Source organism: Sphaeramia orbicularis, chromosome 19 (assembly GCF_902148855.1).
Source record: "Sphaeramia orbicularis chromosome 19, fSphaOr1.1, whole genome shotgun sequence".
Taxonomy (NCBI): domain Eukaryota; kingdom Metazoa; phylum Chordata; class Actinopteri; order Kurtiformes; family Apogonidae; genus Sphaeramia; species Sphaeramia orbicularis.
The window spans coordinates 36,097,523-36,115,429 of record NC_043975.1 but is presented as its reverse complement, the minus strand read 5'-3'; the positions used below and the strand labels follow the sequence as shown (position 1 = coordinate 36,115,429).

The 17,907-nt window shown below is 38.8% G+C and overlaps 1 protein-coding gene across 3 annotated transcripts in view; it reads right to left on the bottom strand.

The window, feature by feature from the left end:
* mpp2b (MAGUK p55 scaffold protein 2b) overlaps nucleotides 1-17,907 on the bottom strand; it is a 67,467-nt gene that overhangs the window by 44,613 nt on the left and 4,947 nt on the right. For 2 of the 3 annotated variants that reach the window (XM_030122175.1, XM_030122176.1), the window contains exon 2: nucleotides 8,729-8,808. In XM_030122175.1, coding sequence (XP_029978035.1) covers nucleotides 8,729-8,759 — 31 coding nt within the window. In that variant the 5' untranslated portion in view covers nucleotides 8,760-8,808. Of the gene's footprint in view, nucleotides 1-3,034; nucleotides 3,345-8,728; nucleotides 8,809-17,907 lie in introns of those variants that run through there. The other variant, XM_030122174.1, reaches the window with a different exon arrangement.

The following is a 17,907-nucleotide window of genomic DNA, read 5'->3' as shown; positions in this document are numbered from 1 at the left end:
GACACACCTTGTTATAAAGACTGGCTGTTAGACCTGTCACAGTTATTACATACTATCATATCCCTATTATATAAAATAACTGATAATTGTTTCCATCATTTGATGTGTTGGTTTAATAATCCACTTGCATCTGATTCTTCCTCTACTAAGTTTAATCGATTATTCAATTATATGGTATATTATAGTATAATTATAAATATTCTAGGTATAATAAGCAATATTACAGGCAGCAGGAGTGAGGGAAATATTAGACATCAAGATTATTTGTTGCAATTACTTGCATGTCAACTCAATGGTCCTCATAGACACATCAAAAACAGAGCAGTGTTGTGCTCTACTACTGTCACTGCTGCAGTTTCATTTCCCTGTGAACCTATTATTATAAAAGAAAAGAATATGTAAAGTATTTCCATTTGCCAAAGTCACCTTTATATAATAAAATGCTCATGGGCCACAGCAGACATTATTAAATACTTTAAGGTTTTTCTTAGATCAGATTGTGCTCTCTGCTCTGCAGCAAAATGTAATTACTATCAGTCCCTCAGGTAACAAAAGATGAATGCGTAAGACAGAATGTGCGAGTGATATTGGATTGGAGTCTACTGCATAGTGGTGTTTACAAGAACTGATAAATCACTTATGTCTAAAGTTCACGATTAATTTGTGGTTGTGCTGTGAGCTTGATTCTCTCCATTATGGAGTCTTGACGGAGAGCAATCTGTCTGAACTTTTTTCATGTCCAGTTCAGACAAAAGCAAACCATAAGGCGAGACTTAGTACACCTCACATGTGAAAGCTGCACCTGTGTATGGACACTCAACTCAATGCTAACACTCACCTCATGAAGTGGTACTGAATAGACCAGCTGGCTCATCACGACAGGTTAAGAGAAGCATGTGTAGGCGCACCGATTGTGTAATGTACTTGTGGAGTCACTCATGCATTTGTGTCCAACGTGCACAGGCTTGTCTTTGCATAAATTGTTCTTTTTACCCAATTAGCATTAGTATAAATAGTAAAATGCTGCATATACATGGACTAAATGTGTGTTACAGAAGATAGATCAATAGCACTAAGCTAAATCTGGAAAAACAAATCTGTTTGTGAATGACTGAATGAATGAATGAATGAATAATGAATGAATAATTGAGGCTATTTTTATGATTTTAAAATACGACATGCAAAATATCAAGGAAAACACTGTAACCAAGGTCTCCTCTCTCTTGGGCAGCCAATCACCCAGAGGAAAGACTTTAAAGCTGCCATTTAAGACACCCCATCGCCATGGTGATGCTTATTCCAAGCTGGCGTGATATGGGTGAGGAGCTGGATTGCCTTATTAAACAGTTGAAGGTCACGACTGGAGACAGCACTTGTGATATTTGTTGACATTTTGCAAATGGACAGCAACTCCCATTACACCATGCCCATGGCCACAGAAAGTATACGCAGTTTATTTCAAATGAAGTTTAGAAGAACTAACATGAGGTTACAAATGAATTGTCTGAACTTGCTGTTTGGGAGGCAAGCATTATGACTTTTTGCCATCTAACATTTAATGAAAGTGCAAACAGAGTATGATACGGATGAAATAATTGCCAGTGTCACCATATTATCGAATAACCTCAGTCAGAGGAGAATTAAATTGTCCCATTCTCTTGAAACCCAGCGATTATCTTTGACAGCCTAATCCTACCAACACACTGTACTCAATGATCCATCATCTGTGTTTGAACACTGGTTCATTAGTCCAGAAGGCACACAGAAAGAATATTCCTCCGATAATGTGAGGGTTCAACGGGAAAAGAGCCAGTGTGTCGTAGAGGCCGTGTGTGTAAAGTGTGTGTGAAAAAGGGAAAGTGAGGGAGCCAGAGTTATTTGAAGGTTGTGGGCCTGACACTTCCAAGCGTGCTGTCTCTGATCAGAACACTGTTGCATATGAATAACCCCCTACTTACTCACTATGAATGTACAATGCTCTCTCCCTCACTCTTTACTTTTCCCCCGGTCTCTTTCTCTCTCTCTCTCTCTCTCTCTCTCTCACACACACACACACACACACACACACTCTCTGAACTGATAGACAGGGTGTGCATGCTTTGACAGAAAATGTGATTCATTATGGCTGTCACTGCTGTCTTGTCAGTCTACATTACAAACCAGAGGATATCTTGCAACACACTATACAGGCTGACATGCAAAACACTTCGCAATGATCTTATGATGCTTCAAACCATGACTGATCTAACATGACACCATCAAATAGTTATTCTTATTCTTACCCCCCTCACCTAGCATCCAAAAATATTTTTAGATGCGCACTTATCTAGCCAGGCATGGGGGTCAAAACAATGTTAGGAGTGCATAAATAGATATGAACATGTACTCATAATGTATTATGTGTACGGTAGTATCCAAGTCATGCAATATTAATTAACTCCATCAATTATGAAAGGGATGTATGGGACTTAATACTCCATGCCGAGAGAGCAAACATCATCCATGCATTATCATTCAATACAACAAACTGACTCTTCTCCTCTCTCATCTCTTTTTTCAGATCTCTTTTTTTGCTCTGCCCACAGCACACTCCTAAGTGTCTCTTTCTCTGCTTCAGAATTTAAGTTAAATAAAAGAAAAACACTATGTTTTCTGTGTGAATACCATCTTCCAGTTGATATTTAGAGGCACTTTCCTGTCTTTGCAGTCTGCTGGCTCAAATTCCTGTACATCACATGCTGCCCTGGGTCCTAATCTGTCACTGCTCATCTTCATCTCACTCTGGAGGTTTGGACCTGCACACCAGGAGCAGGTGCAATGCGAATCTATAACTACCCGAAACCCGGAGCACCCGTGCAGACTTGCATTCTTTGTTTCATTTTAATGAGTTAGACTTTAGCTCCAGATTGGTTTCTAAATCTGGTATACATCTGATAAATCTGTGACAAAACACACAGCCTAGAGAAGTCGCCTGTTTTATAAAGCAGCTTGCATCCTTCACACACCCCGCAGGTACAGGGACCTGCGTTCTTACCTTCGTCCCCCAGCTTGATTTCCAGGCCCTCCAGGGAGTTCGCTGAGTCCCCTTCCTCCAGGGAAAGCCTTCTAAACAGGCTGCCAGCCATGGTGAGCAACACCTCACTATAGTGCACACACTCACAATAGCACACCCAATACTGTATCTGAGGCAGTCTCAGATCAGATCTCCCTTTCTGTCCCTGATTCTCTCCTCTTTCTGCTTAACAGATCCTCGTCTCCCTCCTCCCTCTCCACCTGCTTTTGACGTGAATGTGTATAAGCTACGCCTAGCTGAGCGTCTTCTCCCCAACATGAATGAGTGTAGTCGAGAGAGGGCTGTGTGTGTGCATGTGCGAAGGAGCTGGGGGGGGGGGGGGGGGGGGGGCAGGAGACGGGGAAGAAAAGAGGGAGGGAAGTACAATGCTTCATCTAGGGGGAGGGAGAGAAAAGGAGGCTGGGCGATTTCCTCCAGGCATCACTATCCGGGTTAACTAGGGAAAAGAGCACCAGAAGGCTGAACTGGAAGGAGATGGAATAGGGTACCAGACAAGTATATGAGCCTGACCCTCCATTACTGGCATCACAAACACAGGTACTGGGTGATATGGCAAAATAAGTGATCATGACAACAGTATTATTAATAATCTTAAGTCATCAATGCTCTTCAGTTTAAAGGCTGACTGTTGGAGTGAAAGGTGATGCAAACAGATGGTTATTTATGGTCTAACTTTTTTGCAAAAGACAGAACAAGATGAAAACATTTTGAAAAAAGAAATAAAACAAAAAATATTGTAAAAGATGCATTAAGATGAGAATGACATAAGCAAAAAATAATAAGACAACTGCGTAATAAACATGAAAGTTAAGATAAAGACAATGATATCAAAATATCCTAAAAGACACAAAAAGATGCAACAAGGCAAAACTGGATAAAAGATGCGTCAAGATTAAAATAACATAAAAGACCGAAGTAAATAAGGAGAACACAAAAGCATAAGATGACAAAGATTATGCAGAAATTACGTAAAAGATGAAAATGTCCTAAAAGCAACACGCAATAATTACACAACTGGATAAATACACTGTAAAAGATCCAACAAGATGAAAATAATGTCACACAACAAGACAAAAACATTGACACATTTTTTTATCATATGCTTTTTGCAAAGGTGTAAGAAGACTAGAGCAATGAATATACACCATGGGACGAAAACAACAGATAAAACGTGACAAGATGACAACAACTTAAAAGATGCAACAAGATGAAAAACTAGGCTTAGCAGACAGCAATAGCATAAAACAAGACACAGCAAGATGGAACAGTAAAAGACAGTTATTTGTGGCTTCAAATTGTTATTATGTGACAAACACTTGCCAAACAGCATTTTCAGAAATGTAGACACTGAACATTCACAGGAATTAAAATGATGGATAATGTTTGTTCCAGGTGAAATTATGCATGAATCAAAGTAAATAAGTCAACAACGATTCCAACATTTTCCAAGTGTTTTAGCTGACAATGTGAGCAGAAAAAAGACAAAAGACAAAAGAACAAAGTCTATCACAACAATGATTAAGTATTAATACAATGATAATCATCACTATGTTTTTATTGCCAGGCCCAGGGTAGAAAAGCATCCAGTCAAGAAGTTTAACTAAAAATAAAGGAAACGTTTGGAGTTACTTCGATGACAGGAGCCGAGAGGAACCGTAGTGTTTATGGCTTAGAAAAGCTGACCTCTCTCTCACCTTTCTCCAAGCATGAGCAAAAAATAGCCTCTTTGAAAGAAAAAAAATGGGAAAACCATGAATTGGTGTAGAAACACAATTTACTGTGTTACTAAAATGCCAGTCATCCAGAGTGCAGCCCTCAGCAAGTGTACAAATCAAGACTGACTGACGGCCCAACACAAAAAAAGAAACTCCACACACATTTTAACTCTTAGAGGAACTGTTTTTCTTCTGCTATCCAGCTACTGACTGCAGTAATTTATTGTGAGACACTAAAATACTATAAAACCTTGAGTTTGAGATTTGGCTCAGAGTTAACCAATATGCTAAGACACTTAATTTCCCAGAAATCTTCCTGGCACTTTTCAAACTTTTAGATAAAAATGTCCTCAGCAGTGACTGAAACAGTAATGCAACAGGACTCTGTGCCAGTTTTCAGCTCAATATGATCACCTTTCTTGGCTCTAGTGTGACAGCCACTGTATAATTTTAACGTAAATATCAAAGCCACAGAAAACAGCAGCAACATAAACACAACAGCCTCTTGTCACCTGTGTTCTTCCTCAGTGTCAGATGGCAAGTGAAAGGGGATAAAAATAAATCTGTAAACCATGTGCTGCCAGTGTTAAAATCCATAATTAGAGGTTTTGGTAATTTAAGCAAAAACTATTCACTAAGTATCACAATAGGATCATATTTAAAAGAAACAATTGTGTTGAGATCTCACACATTCTTGTGCAATGTGTGGAGTTGCTCTCATTATACAGCCATCACACCTCTTTGTGAGTCCTCTAGACTGTTGTCAGGCGCCAGACTGAATGTCATTACATCTTGTTCTACACGTCTGACTTATACCAAAATGTCATGAAACAAAAATGCTATCACTGCCATTTCAGAATAGAAGTAGAAGGTTCAAGTCAGCAGTCTGATATACTGCCCTGGAAAGAAAAAAAAATAGAGACCACTCCAAATTTCCCAATTGAAAACCTCAGGAATGTGATCAAGAGGAAGATGGATGGTCACATACCATCAAACAACATCTAAATGATTGCATTTTTGCACCAGGAGCAACATAAAGCAACCACCAGCTATGAAAGACTGGTGGAGAGGATCCCAACATGCAGAAAACTTGATTGTTATTTCACCAAGTAAAAGTTCTATTTTTTTTATCTTATAAAACTAAAAAATGAGAATTAAAATGTTTTCTTCCAGTCTGAAAACACTGCATTGTGTATCATTTTGACAATTCCATTAATTTTCTTCATCTAAACTAATTAAAATAAATGTGGGTTATTAACAGTGTTGTAAAAGTATTGGAAAGCTACACCAGCAAAAGTACAGGTACTCTACCAAAAAATTACTTTGTCAGAAATTCAAGTCACCAACTGAAATGCTACTTAAGTTAAAGTATTTAAGTATCTAGTATTTATTGTACTTAAGTATATCACGTAATCTACAATTAAATGTACTCAAGTAATGAAAGCAAAAGTACGTGTAAACGTTAATAATAACCAAAGACAGTCAGAATTTGGAATATTATGCTGCCACTCACATCAACAGACTGCTGACAGGTTGAGTGTGGACCGTCCTTTGCACATGTTCATTATGTGATTAGGCCCAATGACAAATCAACTTCCTGACTTTGTTGCAGTCACCAGTAATCTCAGCGGTGAAAACACCAAATTTCTTTTAATTTATTTGTTGTAACAATTAATGATGCTGTGCATTAAAAATGTATGGGAGTAGATACATGCTTATTGATTTAGGAAATGTAGTGAAGTAAAAGTGAAAGTAGACAATAGAAAATACTCAGTAAAGTACAAATTCTTCCAAAACATACTTGAGTACAGTAGTGAAGTATTATTACTTTGTTACTATATAACACTGGTTATTAATTGTACCAGATACAGCATTTTATAAACTATTGCTACTGGCACAAGTGAGTTTATTTGTTAGTTTATAGCAATAATTAAACATCTGCATGTGTTCAGTTTAGTCCATTTTAACTTGCAGAGTTTGTGCAACATGTTTTCCTGCTGCTGAAGAAATAATGATCAACAATTGCTGTACGTCTGTCAGCTGTGAGTCATGCTTCTGAACTCTGATGTACACTGAGTCTGATTTACACATATGCTTTAGAGTTATACTAGCACTAACGTTTTTGATAAAATATAAAACTCAAGCGGTGCCTGGATCACAGTGGCCTAGGTTTGCTTCCAGCCTGAGGCCATTTGCTGCATGCCATTATTACTCTCTCTCTTCTCGCTAATTTCCTGTCTCTCCTCACTAGGTCTATCAAATAAAAACTAAATGCACAAAACTAAATGTTTAAAACATAAAACTCCAGCAGTACAAATTAGGTCACAATCTAGGTAATTAAAAGAAACACTGCTGCTGTATGGACAGGAAACTGTCAACTAGTGTTTCCATCACCCAGATACTATCACCGTTCCCCAAAATAACACAAACATGGATGATTTCTAAACAGATAACAACAACCATAAGTCAGCACACATGCCTAAGCCTTCACAAAAAAAAGGAAAATTTATAACTTGCCTATATTTTGTAAGAGGCAAGAAAATTGTGAAAATGGAGTGTGACTGTGATTCTATCTCAAAAGGTTGTCTTTTGTCTTTATTGTCCAGCCCTACGAGAAATCTTTAATGCAGAGAGTTGCAACAACTTATCACATTAACAATAAGGTGATCAAAAACATAATAATCATAAACTCTTCATTGTTAACATCTGGGTTAATACATACACCAAGTAGCTGGTGATATGTCACCTTATTCATGTCCTATGATCCTGCGACAAAGTTCAAGAGTTTGGGGCCAGGATATACGATAATCTGTGTGAGATTTCAGAGACCCTATTCTGTTGAACGCTGGATATTTACTGAAGGTGATGGACTCAGTCTTAGTGGGAGAGGACAGTTACATAAAGGAGCATGTTCCAAATTATTATCATGATATGCAGACAAATTCATCCGAGAAGTTAGAGGATTAATGGAGTGATTTGGCAAGGGACCCCATTTGAGCACACGTCTGTTCATTGATTTGCAAGACTTTGCAACAGTCTTTTGGGGTCCTTTGTCAGGGGGTTTAGTTTCCTATTCTATGCTTGGACACATGTATGCATGTTTTCAATTCCTGTGCTTTTTCAATCAATCAAATTTTATTTATATGGCACCAAATCATAACAAAAGTTATCTCATGATACTTTACATATAGGGCTGGTTGAAACCAGACTCTCAAGCCAATTTTAATTTTTCAGTAGTTTTGTAGGGTGTTTCTTCATGTATTGAATATCGGTGTACTTTGCATATGATAGAGTGCATGTAGTGGGGATAGGTATATTTTAGGATGAGAACTGTTTTGGGGGTTTTTTGGAGAAAGAATAAAAAATTGATAATCACACCAAAATAATCTGTAAGTAGTTTTGATACCTGATAAACAATTTCAGAGATTTTTCGAGCAAGTGAACATTTGCCTCTTTATTTTCTTACCACAGATTCAGATATTTAGGCTTTAGACTATTGATTTGGCATGATTTTTTAAGGCTAAAAGGGTCTTTGGTCTACAAGGGGAATTATTCACTCAGAAAATAATTGTCAGAGTAATCAATAATGAAAGTAAGTGTTAGTTGCAGACTTGGTTATGCATGCACTCTTGTTCATATGTACCAGTAGCCACTAGCGTTGATTAACGTTCATGAGCGCATCAGTGGAGGGCTGTGAACATACAACAGCAAATCCTTTGAGGCATGACTGATCTAAGGCTGGAGTTTTAGCACTCCATTACCAGCTCATTAAGTCACATTAGAACTGAAGGGATGAGATACATGTCTTGAGTGCTGAAATAACCACAAACCGTTCAGGATCCCCTCCCTCTTCTGTCTTTCGATATCTCTCTCTCCTTCTCTCTGATACATTCTCACTCACAAGACGATGCCTTCGCCATAGCGAGGCCGAGCCACTTACCAGAGTCAGAGCTGGATGTTGCCACAGGCATTTTAAAAATTGGTTCCTCCCAGTATCCTCCACAAAGCTTGTTAGGTCAACTGCAATGAAAAAGTGTGCAGAGAAAAAGAAAGAAGGGCGTTGAAAACACTAATGAAGTATTGACTGGGGATATGAATGCAAATGCCGTTGGGTGTCAGGCAACTAAAGCAGAATTAAGGCTGAAAAAAGAGAAAGAACACAGCAGTTCTAAGCAGGAGACAATACGTTTTCATCTACAGGCACATGTATACAACAAGCAGCTTGAAATATGTGTGTTTTAAAGTGCTATTTGTTTGCCCTTCACATTAAAACACCAAATTGACAATCAGTGGAAGTCATAATCCAACAATGACAAAGAAAACAAATCCTTTTATGGATTTGGTGTGCACACAGTTCATTCCTAATTTATGTAAACAAGCACCCACACGCGCCACTTGGTTATCTATCTTTGTTAATACCTATATATAGAGCATGTGGTTGCTCTGGTAACACCTAAACACTTTTAGCCATCAAGCCCATAGGGAATACTATTAGCAACAGTTGGAAGAACAGAGTGAGTGAGTGGGCAGGCCAGCTAACATTAGCTTAGTGAGGATATATATTGATTTTAATTGATCCATTTAACATTAGGCAGCAAGAGAAAGCTGAGAGCGTCACAGACGGCAGACTGGGAGACTAAGCATCTGTTGACCTGAGATCCAAAAGTGGCTTGTTAAAATTTGTGGAATACTCTGACAGTGAGGAGCAATTAGGAGTTCAGGATGCTTGTAAGGATCAGAACACAAAGAAACTGACAAAAGGAGGAAGTACTCCGACGTGTGGTGGTTGTGAGGAAACATGAAATATGGAAGGCAGAGGAAGAGGAAGAGAAGAGAGAGAGATCAAATAAGAACAATGCTGAGGAAGAAAAGACCGCAGCAGGGAGCAACAATGGTATCCAAGGATGTTAATTCCTGGTTGCCATGACGATATCTATCCATTCTGTGGGAGTAAAAAAGCCAATAATGTCACCATGGGGTCACTGTGTGTGAATATGTGAATGTGTCAACACAAAAATTTTATTTCAGTGTCATCTTCAGCATTGTGTTCTGCAATGACCGAAGCTGCTTCACCAGACCCACACAGTAATTATATACCATATTATGTCACGATGTAACACGCATGTGACAAAAAAAAAATATGGATCCCTTCATATTATGCTCAATTCTTCAATTCACTGTGTTGGAAATCACACTCTTTAAAGCAGTATTTTTGGTCATTTGGATTGCACTTTGTATTCTTCTATGACAACTTGGAGGCATTCAGGCAGGACAACTGCATGATGGTGAACATGACAGAAAATGTGGAGCTTCTTCTGTCAAATGGACATGGTTTGGGTATCAAAAGTCTGACATGGACCAGAAAACCACACTATGTATACAACGCTACAGACGGGACAACAGAACAGACTCAAACTGCACTCACGTCTTCACATTTAACTTATTTCTATGCTTAAATGCTCAAAAAGAGAAGATTAAAAATTAACGTGTTTCACTGCTTGAACCTTTCTAAATGTTAGAAGCTGCACTTCCCTTAATGTCATTCAATAACTTATCAGCGAAAGAGCATCTGTATTGTGGTACGAGATTTTTGGTCATGTCGCACTGGGCCTGTGTCTACATTTAAACCCAACACCCAATTTGTTTCCCAGCCTCACAGGCGTCAGTAAATACAAATATGAAGTTGTCTTAAAGCCCAGAGGTGTGTCATTTCGTAAATTTGATTCTCTGAGCAGAGATCAAAATATTCCCTAATCTTATTTCCACATCCGCAGTTTGTGTCTAAGGATTTTTTATTGGCCCATCATTCCAGGGCACTGGTTAAAGATTAATTTTATAAAGTATTTAACATGAATTCAGTGGGGAAAGGTCTTGTTGTAGAGGCAAAGCTGGAGAACTCAACTGAATTCGGGGCAGCTGTGGCTCAGGTAATAGAGTGGATCATCCAATAACCGAAGGGTTGGTGGTTCGAATCCCGCTCTGTCCTAGTCAGTCCATTGTGTCCTGGGCAAGACACTTCACCCTTTCTGCTTCCAGTGCCACCCACACTGGTGCATGAATGTTTAGTGGTGGTTGGAGGGGCCGTAGGCGCACGCTTCTGTCAGCCTGTCCCAGGGCAGCTGTGGCTACAAATGTAGTTTACCACCACTAGAGTGTGAATGTGAGAGTGAATGAATAATGGGTCAATAATGTAAAGCGCTTTGGGTGTCTAGAAAAGCAATATATAAATCCAATCCATTATCATTATGAATTCTTGGAAAAGGAGGAGATACAAACAGTCATACAGGTCAGCATACCACATTTATTCACATTGTCTCCATCTGTGTAAGATGTTGTAGGTTTCAATCCTATATGGGTTGAATACATTGATTTGTGTAAATTAATTTTATCTGTGTTAAACTCCCTCTCCTTCCTTATGTAATTAATCAGTTCTACTAAACCTATGTTATACTATATTTGAGGAACCACTGGAACCCTATCTACTCCTAGAGGAAGCTGTCACATCTTTCATGAGCCTTTTTTTCTTCTGCATTAATTTTAAGTGAGCACTGGCTACGTCATTATTTCTATGTGTTAGTAATTCTACATTGTAAATGTATGTGTTTGTTAAATATATTATTTGACTCTTAATCCAAGGACAGGATTAAATTATAGCTGTATGTGTCTATGCATATGCATTTTTACCGTAAAGACCTATAGACTCAGCTAAGGTCTGACAATTCATTCATTTGTCTTCTGAACCACTTTGTCCTCGAGAGGGTTGTGTGGGTGCTGAAGCCTATCCTAGCTAAGTTTTGGGCGAAGGCCAGGCACGCCTTTTTTTTTTTTGAGGGGTGGGGGGTTATTAACAGTGGTAACTGTTGCTGCTAGTGTCACACTGAACCATACTCTTGCAGAGCTTTTGCAAAACTCTGATCTATGCGGATCAGGTCCTTAATACCGCATACCAGTCCCTCAGGCTTATCCATGGCATCCCGTGTTTGCACTGGGAAATGACAGAGCTTGTTAAAAGTATGCAGAGACCACACAGCATCTAAGAAGTCAAAGCCGATTGCAGTAGAGCGCGGGTGTGATAGAGCTGGGCTGACACACTGGGGAGGCTGGAGGGGCCATGGTCTTCTCTGGTCTCATTCTGCCATTCCCTCTGGCTCCTCTTTTATGTCACCAGTTGGGTAAAATTAGAAGAGATCTAACGATAGTGTAGTCTTCACCACCAGAAGAATTTTCAGTCAAAAAAACTTACTTACACTTGCAAACAGTCTTCAAGCTCTGCAGTGAAAACTAACTCTGGACTTTTTAGGGAGGGGTTGTAGGAGGTATTTATACATGGTCAATATGGCCCTGTTTAAGAGAAACAGGCAGGAGAACTAGCATGGAAACAAAATATTTTATTGCTATAGACAAGGATAGCAGTATGAACAGTATTTTACTTACTTAAAAATGGCCAAAATGATCAAAGTTGGTTGTAACATATTTTTCACTTTTACTTTGCTGTCTTCCTACATTTTTGCAACTATAGGACTTATTCCTATGCGTAAGTGCCTCAAATTTACTCACAGTATATAATAGAGCCCGACCGATTAATCTGCCGGTCGATTATAGCGTATCACCGATTAATCAACATCAGCCAATGTGTAGCCGATGTATTAACTTTTTTGCATAATTTTTACATAATTTTGTGGTAAGTAATATTTTTTGCTCTAATTATTTTTGTGATTGCATAGTTTACGTTTGAAAGTTGTGTAAATTATCTTTGTGAGATAAACAAAGATTTATGCAACTGTTAATCCACCTGTCCACAATTATCTAATATAAGATTATTATATCCAGTGAAGATCAGTGTTCTTATTTCATAAATCGGCCAATATATCGGTTATTGGCATATTGGATATCGGCTTTTTTAGCCCCCAATATCGGCATCGGCCCCAAAAATCCCATATTGGTCAAGCTCTATTATATAATACCACAGAAAATGTCCACTTAAGCCCTATTCACAGGGGACTAGTGCTGCAAGTAGACCTCTGGTCATTTGTAACATTTGCTGAGGTCATGTGTGATCTTAATCACATGCAAATAAGCCATATCTACAATTTCTAAAGTAAAAATTCCTCACAAATATACCTACCCTATTTCAGCCAATGCAGAGGTCCTTGGATAATATTAGTCCCATGCAAATCAGCATCTCTGTAATTTGGTGCGATATATGGCATTTTTTATTTCTTGTGCAAATTTATTCAACCAATTTTGTGGTTGAGGATGATGGAGGCTGCACTAATGATGATAAAAAGCTACATGACAGTTTTAAGTGTCTGGGGTGTAAATTTAGGAGGGGGTGACATTTTTTCTGTCTTTCTGTCTCTTGTCTGTACTTGGTGAAGCTGTCCTTGACATCAGAGCCAATGAATAATGCCAGTAAATTTGAGTAAAAAACAGACTTTGCTTATCCCAGGCAAATGCGCAGCATGAAACACAGACATGAGGGATTCATTTCCAAATCACCAGATGTCCACAGCTTATTCTAGTCCTGTGTGGATAAGACTTTAAACAGACATTGATTTGTTGTGGCCTAAAATGCTGTTTTCAAGGCAGGCTCCAGGTACAGCAGTACATAACTTGGCTTCCAGTGTGCTTCTCCAAAATGTAGTAGAATCTACATACAAGTCCCTCAAAATCCAAACTACTTCTAACTTTTAACTCGGTATACCTGTAAATGCCAGTAAGACTGCTGTTGAAAACTGAGTAAATTAATGGCAGGGTTCCTACAGGTTTCTACAAGTTAAATTTAAGACTTTGTAAGACCTTTTTGAGACTACTTAGACTACTTAGGCCTCTCGCCTCAATCAGGTGGAGGAAAGATCTTTTCTCCAACCAGGCATTATTACATTTGCACTTCCTCATGCTTACTTTTCACTTGTGAGCCATCCCTTAAAGTTCCCAAAGTTAGATTTTTGACTACGACTAACAGCTGTTGGAATGAATGTTCTGTGATCATTTCTCACTGGGAGCGGCAATATTATTGATAATTGGTTCCTAATTTCAATAGAAATTGTTGGGTTGAAAGGTGTGGAAATGAGTCAGCTAACGTTATTTTCTTTGCAGCATGGACATTTCCCAGACACATTTAAACCCAATACAGTGAAGAAGTTTATGGAAAGAAATTTAAGACCTACCATATCAACTTTAAAACCTTTTAAAGACTTTTTTAAGGTATTAAAAACAGATTTGTAAATTCAAGACTTTTAAGACTTTTTAAGACCCCACGGGAACCCTGTAATGGTCTTTTATTGGGGTCAAAAAGGGCTCTGGAGTAGTGGAAGTTGTGGGTCAGTCTTTCTCCAAGGTAATATCTGGTGGATCTAAATTATCTCCGTCTTCAATAGATTTCCCGTCTGTGTCCATTTGCTAAAACTCATACACACACACTTCCACATTTCTTCACTGTATTGCAGGAAGAGAGCAGCTCAAAAGCACATCTGCCATGACATCACATTGAACAAAGCTGCTATCATCTCAACAGTCTTATTAAAAGAGGCCAGCTGTGTGTGGTGTGCATAAACACTGACTGGAGAGAATATTTCAAGGAACAGAAAACTTTTCATGATGTAAAGCTAATAAATGTCTACAGTTTAGTCTAAGTATACATCCATCCTTCAAACAAATCTTATATAACTTATAATGAGGGCAGAGGGAAGGCTTTGGTACCTTAAAATATATTACAGAGAGTAAGTGCTGAAGCCAATTTTTTTTTAATAAAATGAGCAATAAAAGCAGCTATTCATGGAGGATTTAAATGTATTTGCTTCAAATTGAATCCCCTTCCCTCTTGAGTCATTTAATACTTTAAAAGTCTCCGAGCCTTCACTCTGATATGAAGCCATGTACTGTGCAAGATTATGTTATCACACATATTTTTCTGTCAGCAAGGATCCTCAGCAGCACTGAGGTAAGTGTGTGGTTCATTCAAGGTGGTGCCTGCGTACAGTATATGAAACATACAACTGCAAATAGACCTGAGGGTTGAAGGTTATTTTCTAAAGCATCTTCCAGCACATTTTGGCCTAAAGCAGTGACATGAGCGGTGGTGGTCCAGGTGTTCGTATGCCAAGTGTAAAACGCCTTGAGCTGTTCCCACAGTGAAGCTGCATTAAAGCCTGTAAACATGCTCACACACACACAGACACATGCACACACACGCACCAGCGACCAAACAAGTCTTAATCCACACATGCAGGCTGGCGTCAGGCCTAAAAATAACCCTGTGCTCCCACAGGTTCAGCTCCTCTCATTACTTTACAAGGGAAAACTGTCGTATCCAAGACAACCATGAGCAGTTCCTCGCTTTTTCCCAGGCGCTTCGCCATGGCAACAAGGGAAAATGCGTAAAATAATAATAAGTTGGAGCTAAAATTGGGTCTTTTAAAAGGTTTGAGCAATACAACCTCCACACGGTTGTGCTACTGACGGTAGGGATTGTTTTGTATTGTTGTAACAGCTGAATGAAAAAATGGAGTTTTACATCACCAGACAGCTCAACAACCAAAAACACTGGTTTTCACAGCACTTCCAGAGCTAAGGCCACAGTCACAGTACACTTAACCCTAGCAAAAAGCTGGACTTCAACTAACACTTGAAGAACACAGCTGGTAAAACAGCAGCTCTACCAGATCACATTCAGCTCCAGAAGTCCTAAAGGAAACAGGGTACATAACCAACCCAAACCAGGGCACTGACTTGGAATATGAACTTTTTGAGGAAAGAAAGTGCTCAGGGTTGAAAAAGTTCATTTTCATTTTATTCTGCTTCTTAGTAAAAAAAAAAAGAAAAATGTAATTGGATTCCTAAAAGTCCTGAGTTAAATTTAAACCTAGGGGATCAGCTCACCCTCATGAAGGAATGCTGAAACCCAACAATAATGAGGTGAATTAGTTTTTACCACTGAAACTATGAAAAAAAAAAAAAAAAAACCTTTTTATTTCCAGTTTAATAGGGATTTATAGTATTTTTAAACTCTACTAACCGTTATTTTATGATTCCCTGTTGTCACACTACATTGTACACCAGAATCTTTCTCAAAAGGCTAAATTAAAGCAGTTCAATCGTTCATTCTTGCTCTCTGTGGCCTGTATAAACATCCAAGTCTCTATAAATGAATGCACAAATCAAATCGCTGCAGAGGTCTTTTGAAGGAGAGGACAAATTCAAGAGCAGTTTAAAGCTCGTCAGTGCTTCATGGTTGAATGGGTCCAAAAATAAAAGGTGCGTCATACTCCCTGCATGCATATTAATTCAACACAATGTGCTACTACTTGGCAGCAGGAGAACTGCATGAAGAATGGCACTGTGAAGTACTTTTCCTGCAGCGATGTTTATGGAGTGAAACTTTATTTGATTTGTCTTGAAAAATTATTTACCAGCTGCTAAACGGAAAAAAAAAATCTTGGAGACTCATTAGGCACCTAAAGCACATGAGCTGCTCAGAGATTCACAAACAGCAGCATCTCCTGTGTAATTAGTGTTTTTCACCATAAGACACTAATTAAAAATACCTTTACAAGCAGCTTGGTATCACCAGATGACCATAATGTGATATCCAGAGGCGGGAAGTTGCAAAGTTTTCAGGTATCTGTACTTCACTGTATGTATTTTAGTTTTTATCTTTATGCCCTACATTAGAAAGCAAATAGCTTCTAGTCTTTACACTTTTAAAACAGGAATATGGTTTTGAATTTACTATTTAAACAATTTAAATTTTTTTATTTAGCAGTATAGGAGACTTCCCTACATTATGACCATTTTCAACTAGGGATGTCCAAATCCAATCTAAAGATTGGTATTGGCTGGGGGAGGGGGGGGGGGGGGGGGGCGCTGTCAATGCCCCCTCAAACAAACGTCCTGCTGCCTCAAATTAAAGTTTTCGAAGGTAGGGAAAAGGAAAATGAGCTGCACAACAGCGGGAGAGGCCCCCACAGAGTCGGGCGTTCTTGACTCTGTGGACGTCCACGCGTACTTGAGGTGGACTCAATGTAGACCCAAAGCAGATGTCCGCCATACATATCCACACAGAGCTAGATTTTTACGACTGCATGGACTCCGCATATGCGTACTCGGTGTCACACAATAGACTGCTTGACGGGAAGTCTTCACATCGACCTGTTTTAAATGTGAAATTTGTACGCTCGACTGAAACCTCAAATGTCTGCAGACAGTGCGCCTGTAGTCTGTGCCACTCATGGTACGCACACAGTATGCCCAACTCTGTGGAAGCCTGGAATTAGTTTCACTTTCACTTTGTACCGCTGTATGTTCTACATGTACTCATTGTGAGGTACATACGGCATGGAATGCACCCCAGTATAATCCCTGGATGGACCTGTCCATACACACGCTATAGCAGGGGTGGCAAACATATAGCCCACAGGCCAAAACCGGCCCATCAAAAGTTCTAATTTTGCCCACAGTATGAATTTGAAAAGTGCAAAAATCATACTAAAGTTATTAAGAGTCAAAAGTGTCATACTTGTTTTATTTCAGGTTCTACATTCAGCCCAATTGTGATCTGAAGTAAAATAATAGTATAATAGCCTATAAATAATGACAAAATCAAAAAATCATAGTAAAAAGTATCAGTATCAGATTGGTATCGGCAAAACTAATCATTAAAAAAATCGGACTGGATCAGAAACAAAAAAAATCCCAATCGAGACATCAGTATTTTCAACCTACCTGACCAGAATAACACTAAATAGAAAAGACAGGCCTTTTTTGTGTAGAGCAGCACACATCACATATTAACAGACATAACAAGACAAAGCACATAAGAGAGGGAGATTTGACCAATAAGAAAAGGAGCTGTCTAATTAATAAAATGTTGAAGAACCGGAGTAAAAAACATTAATATTGTCATGAAGCAGAACCAGAAGTTGAATCAGTACTTCTACTTTTACAAGAGTGTTTATTTACATGAGTAACTTTAGTAAAGTATACATGGTTTTGCCTCTGCTGTTGACATCACTCGACAGCAGATCATTTAAAGGTACACTGTGTGATATTTAGTGACATCTAGTGGTGAGGTAGCAGTTTGCAACTAATATGGCTTTCTGAAAGTGCTCTGCTAGAAGA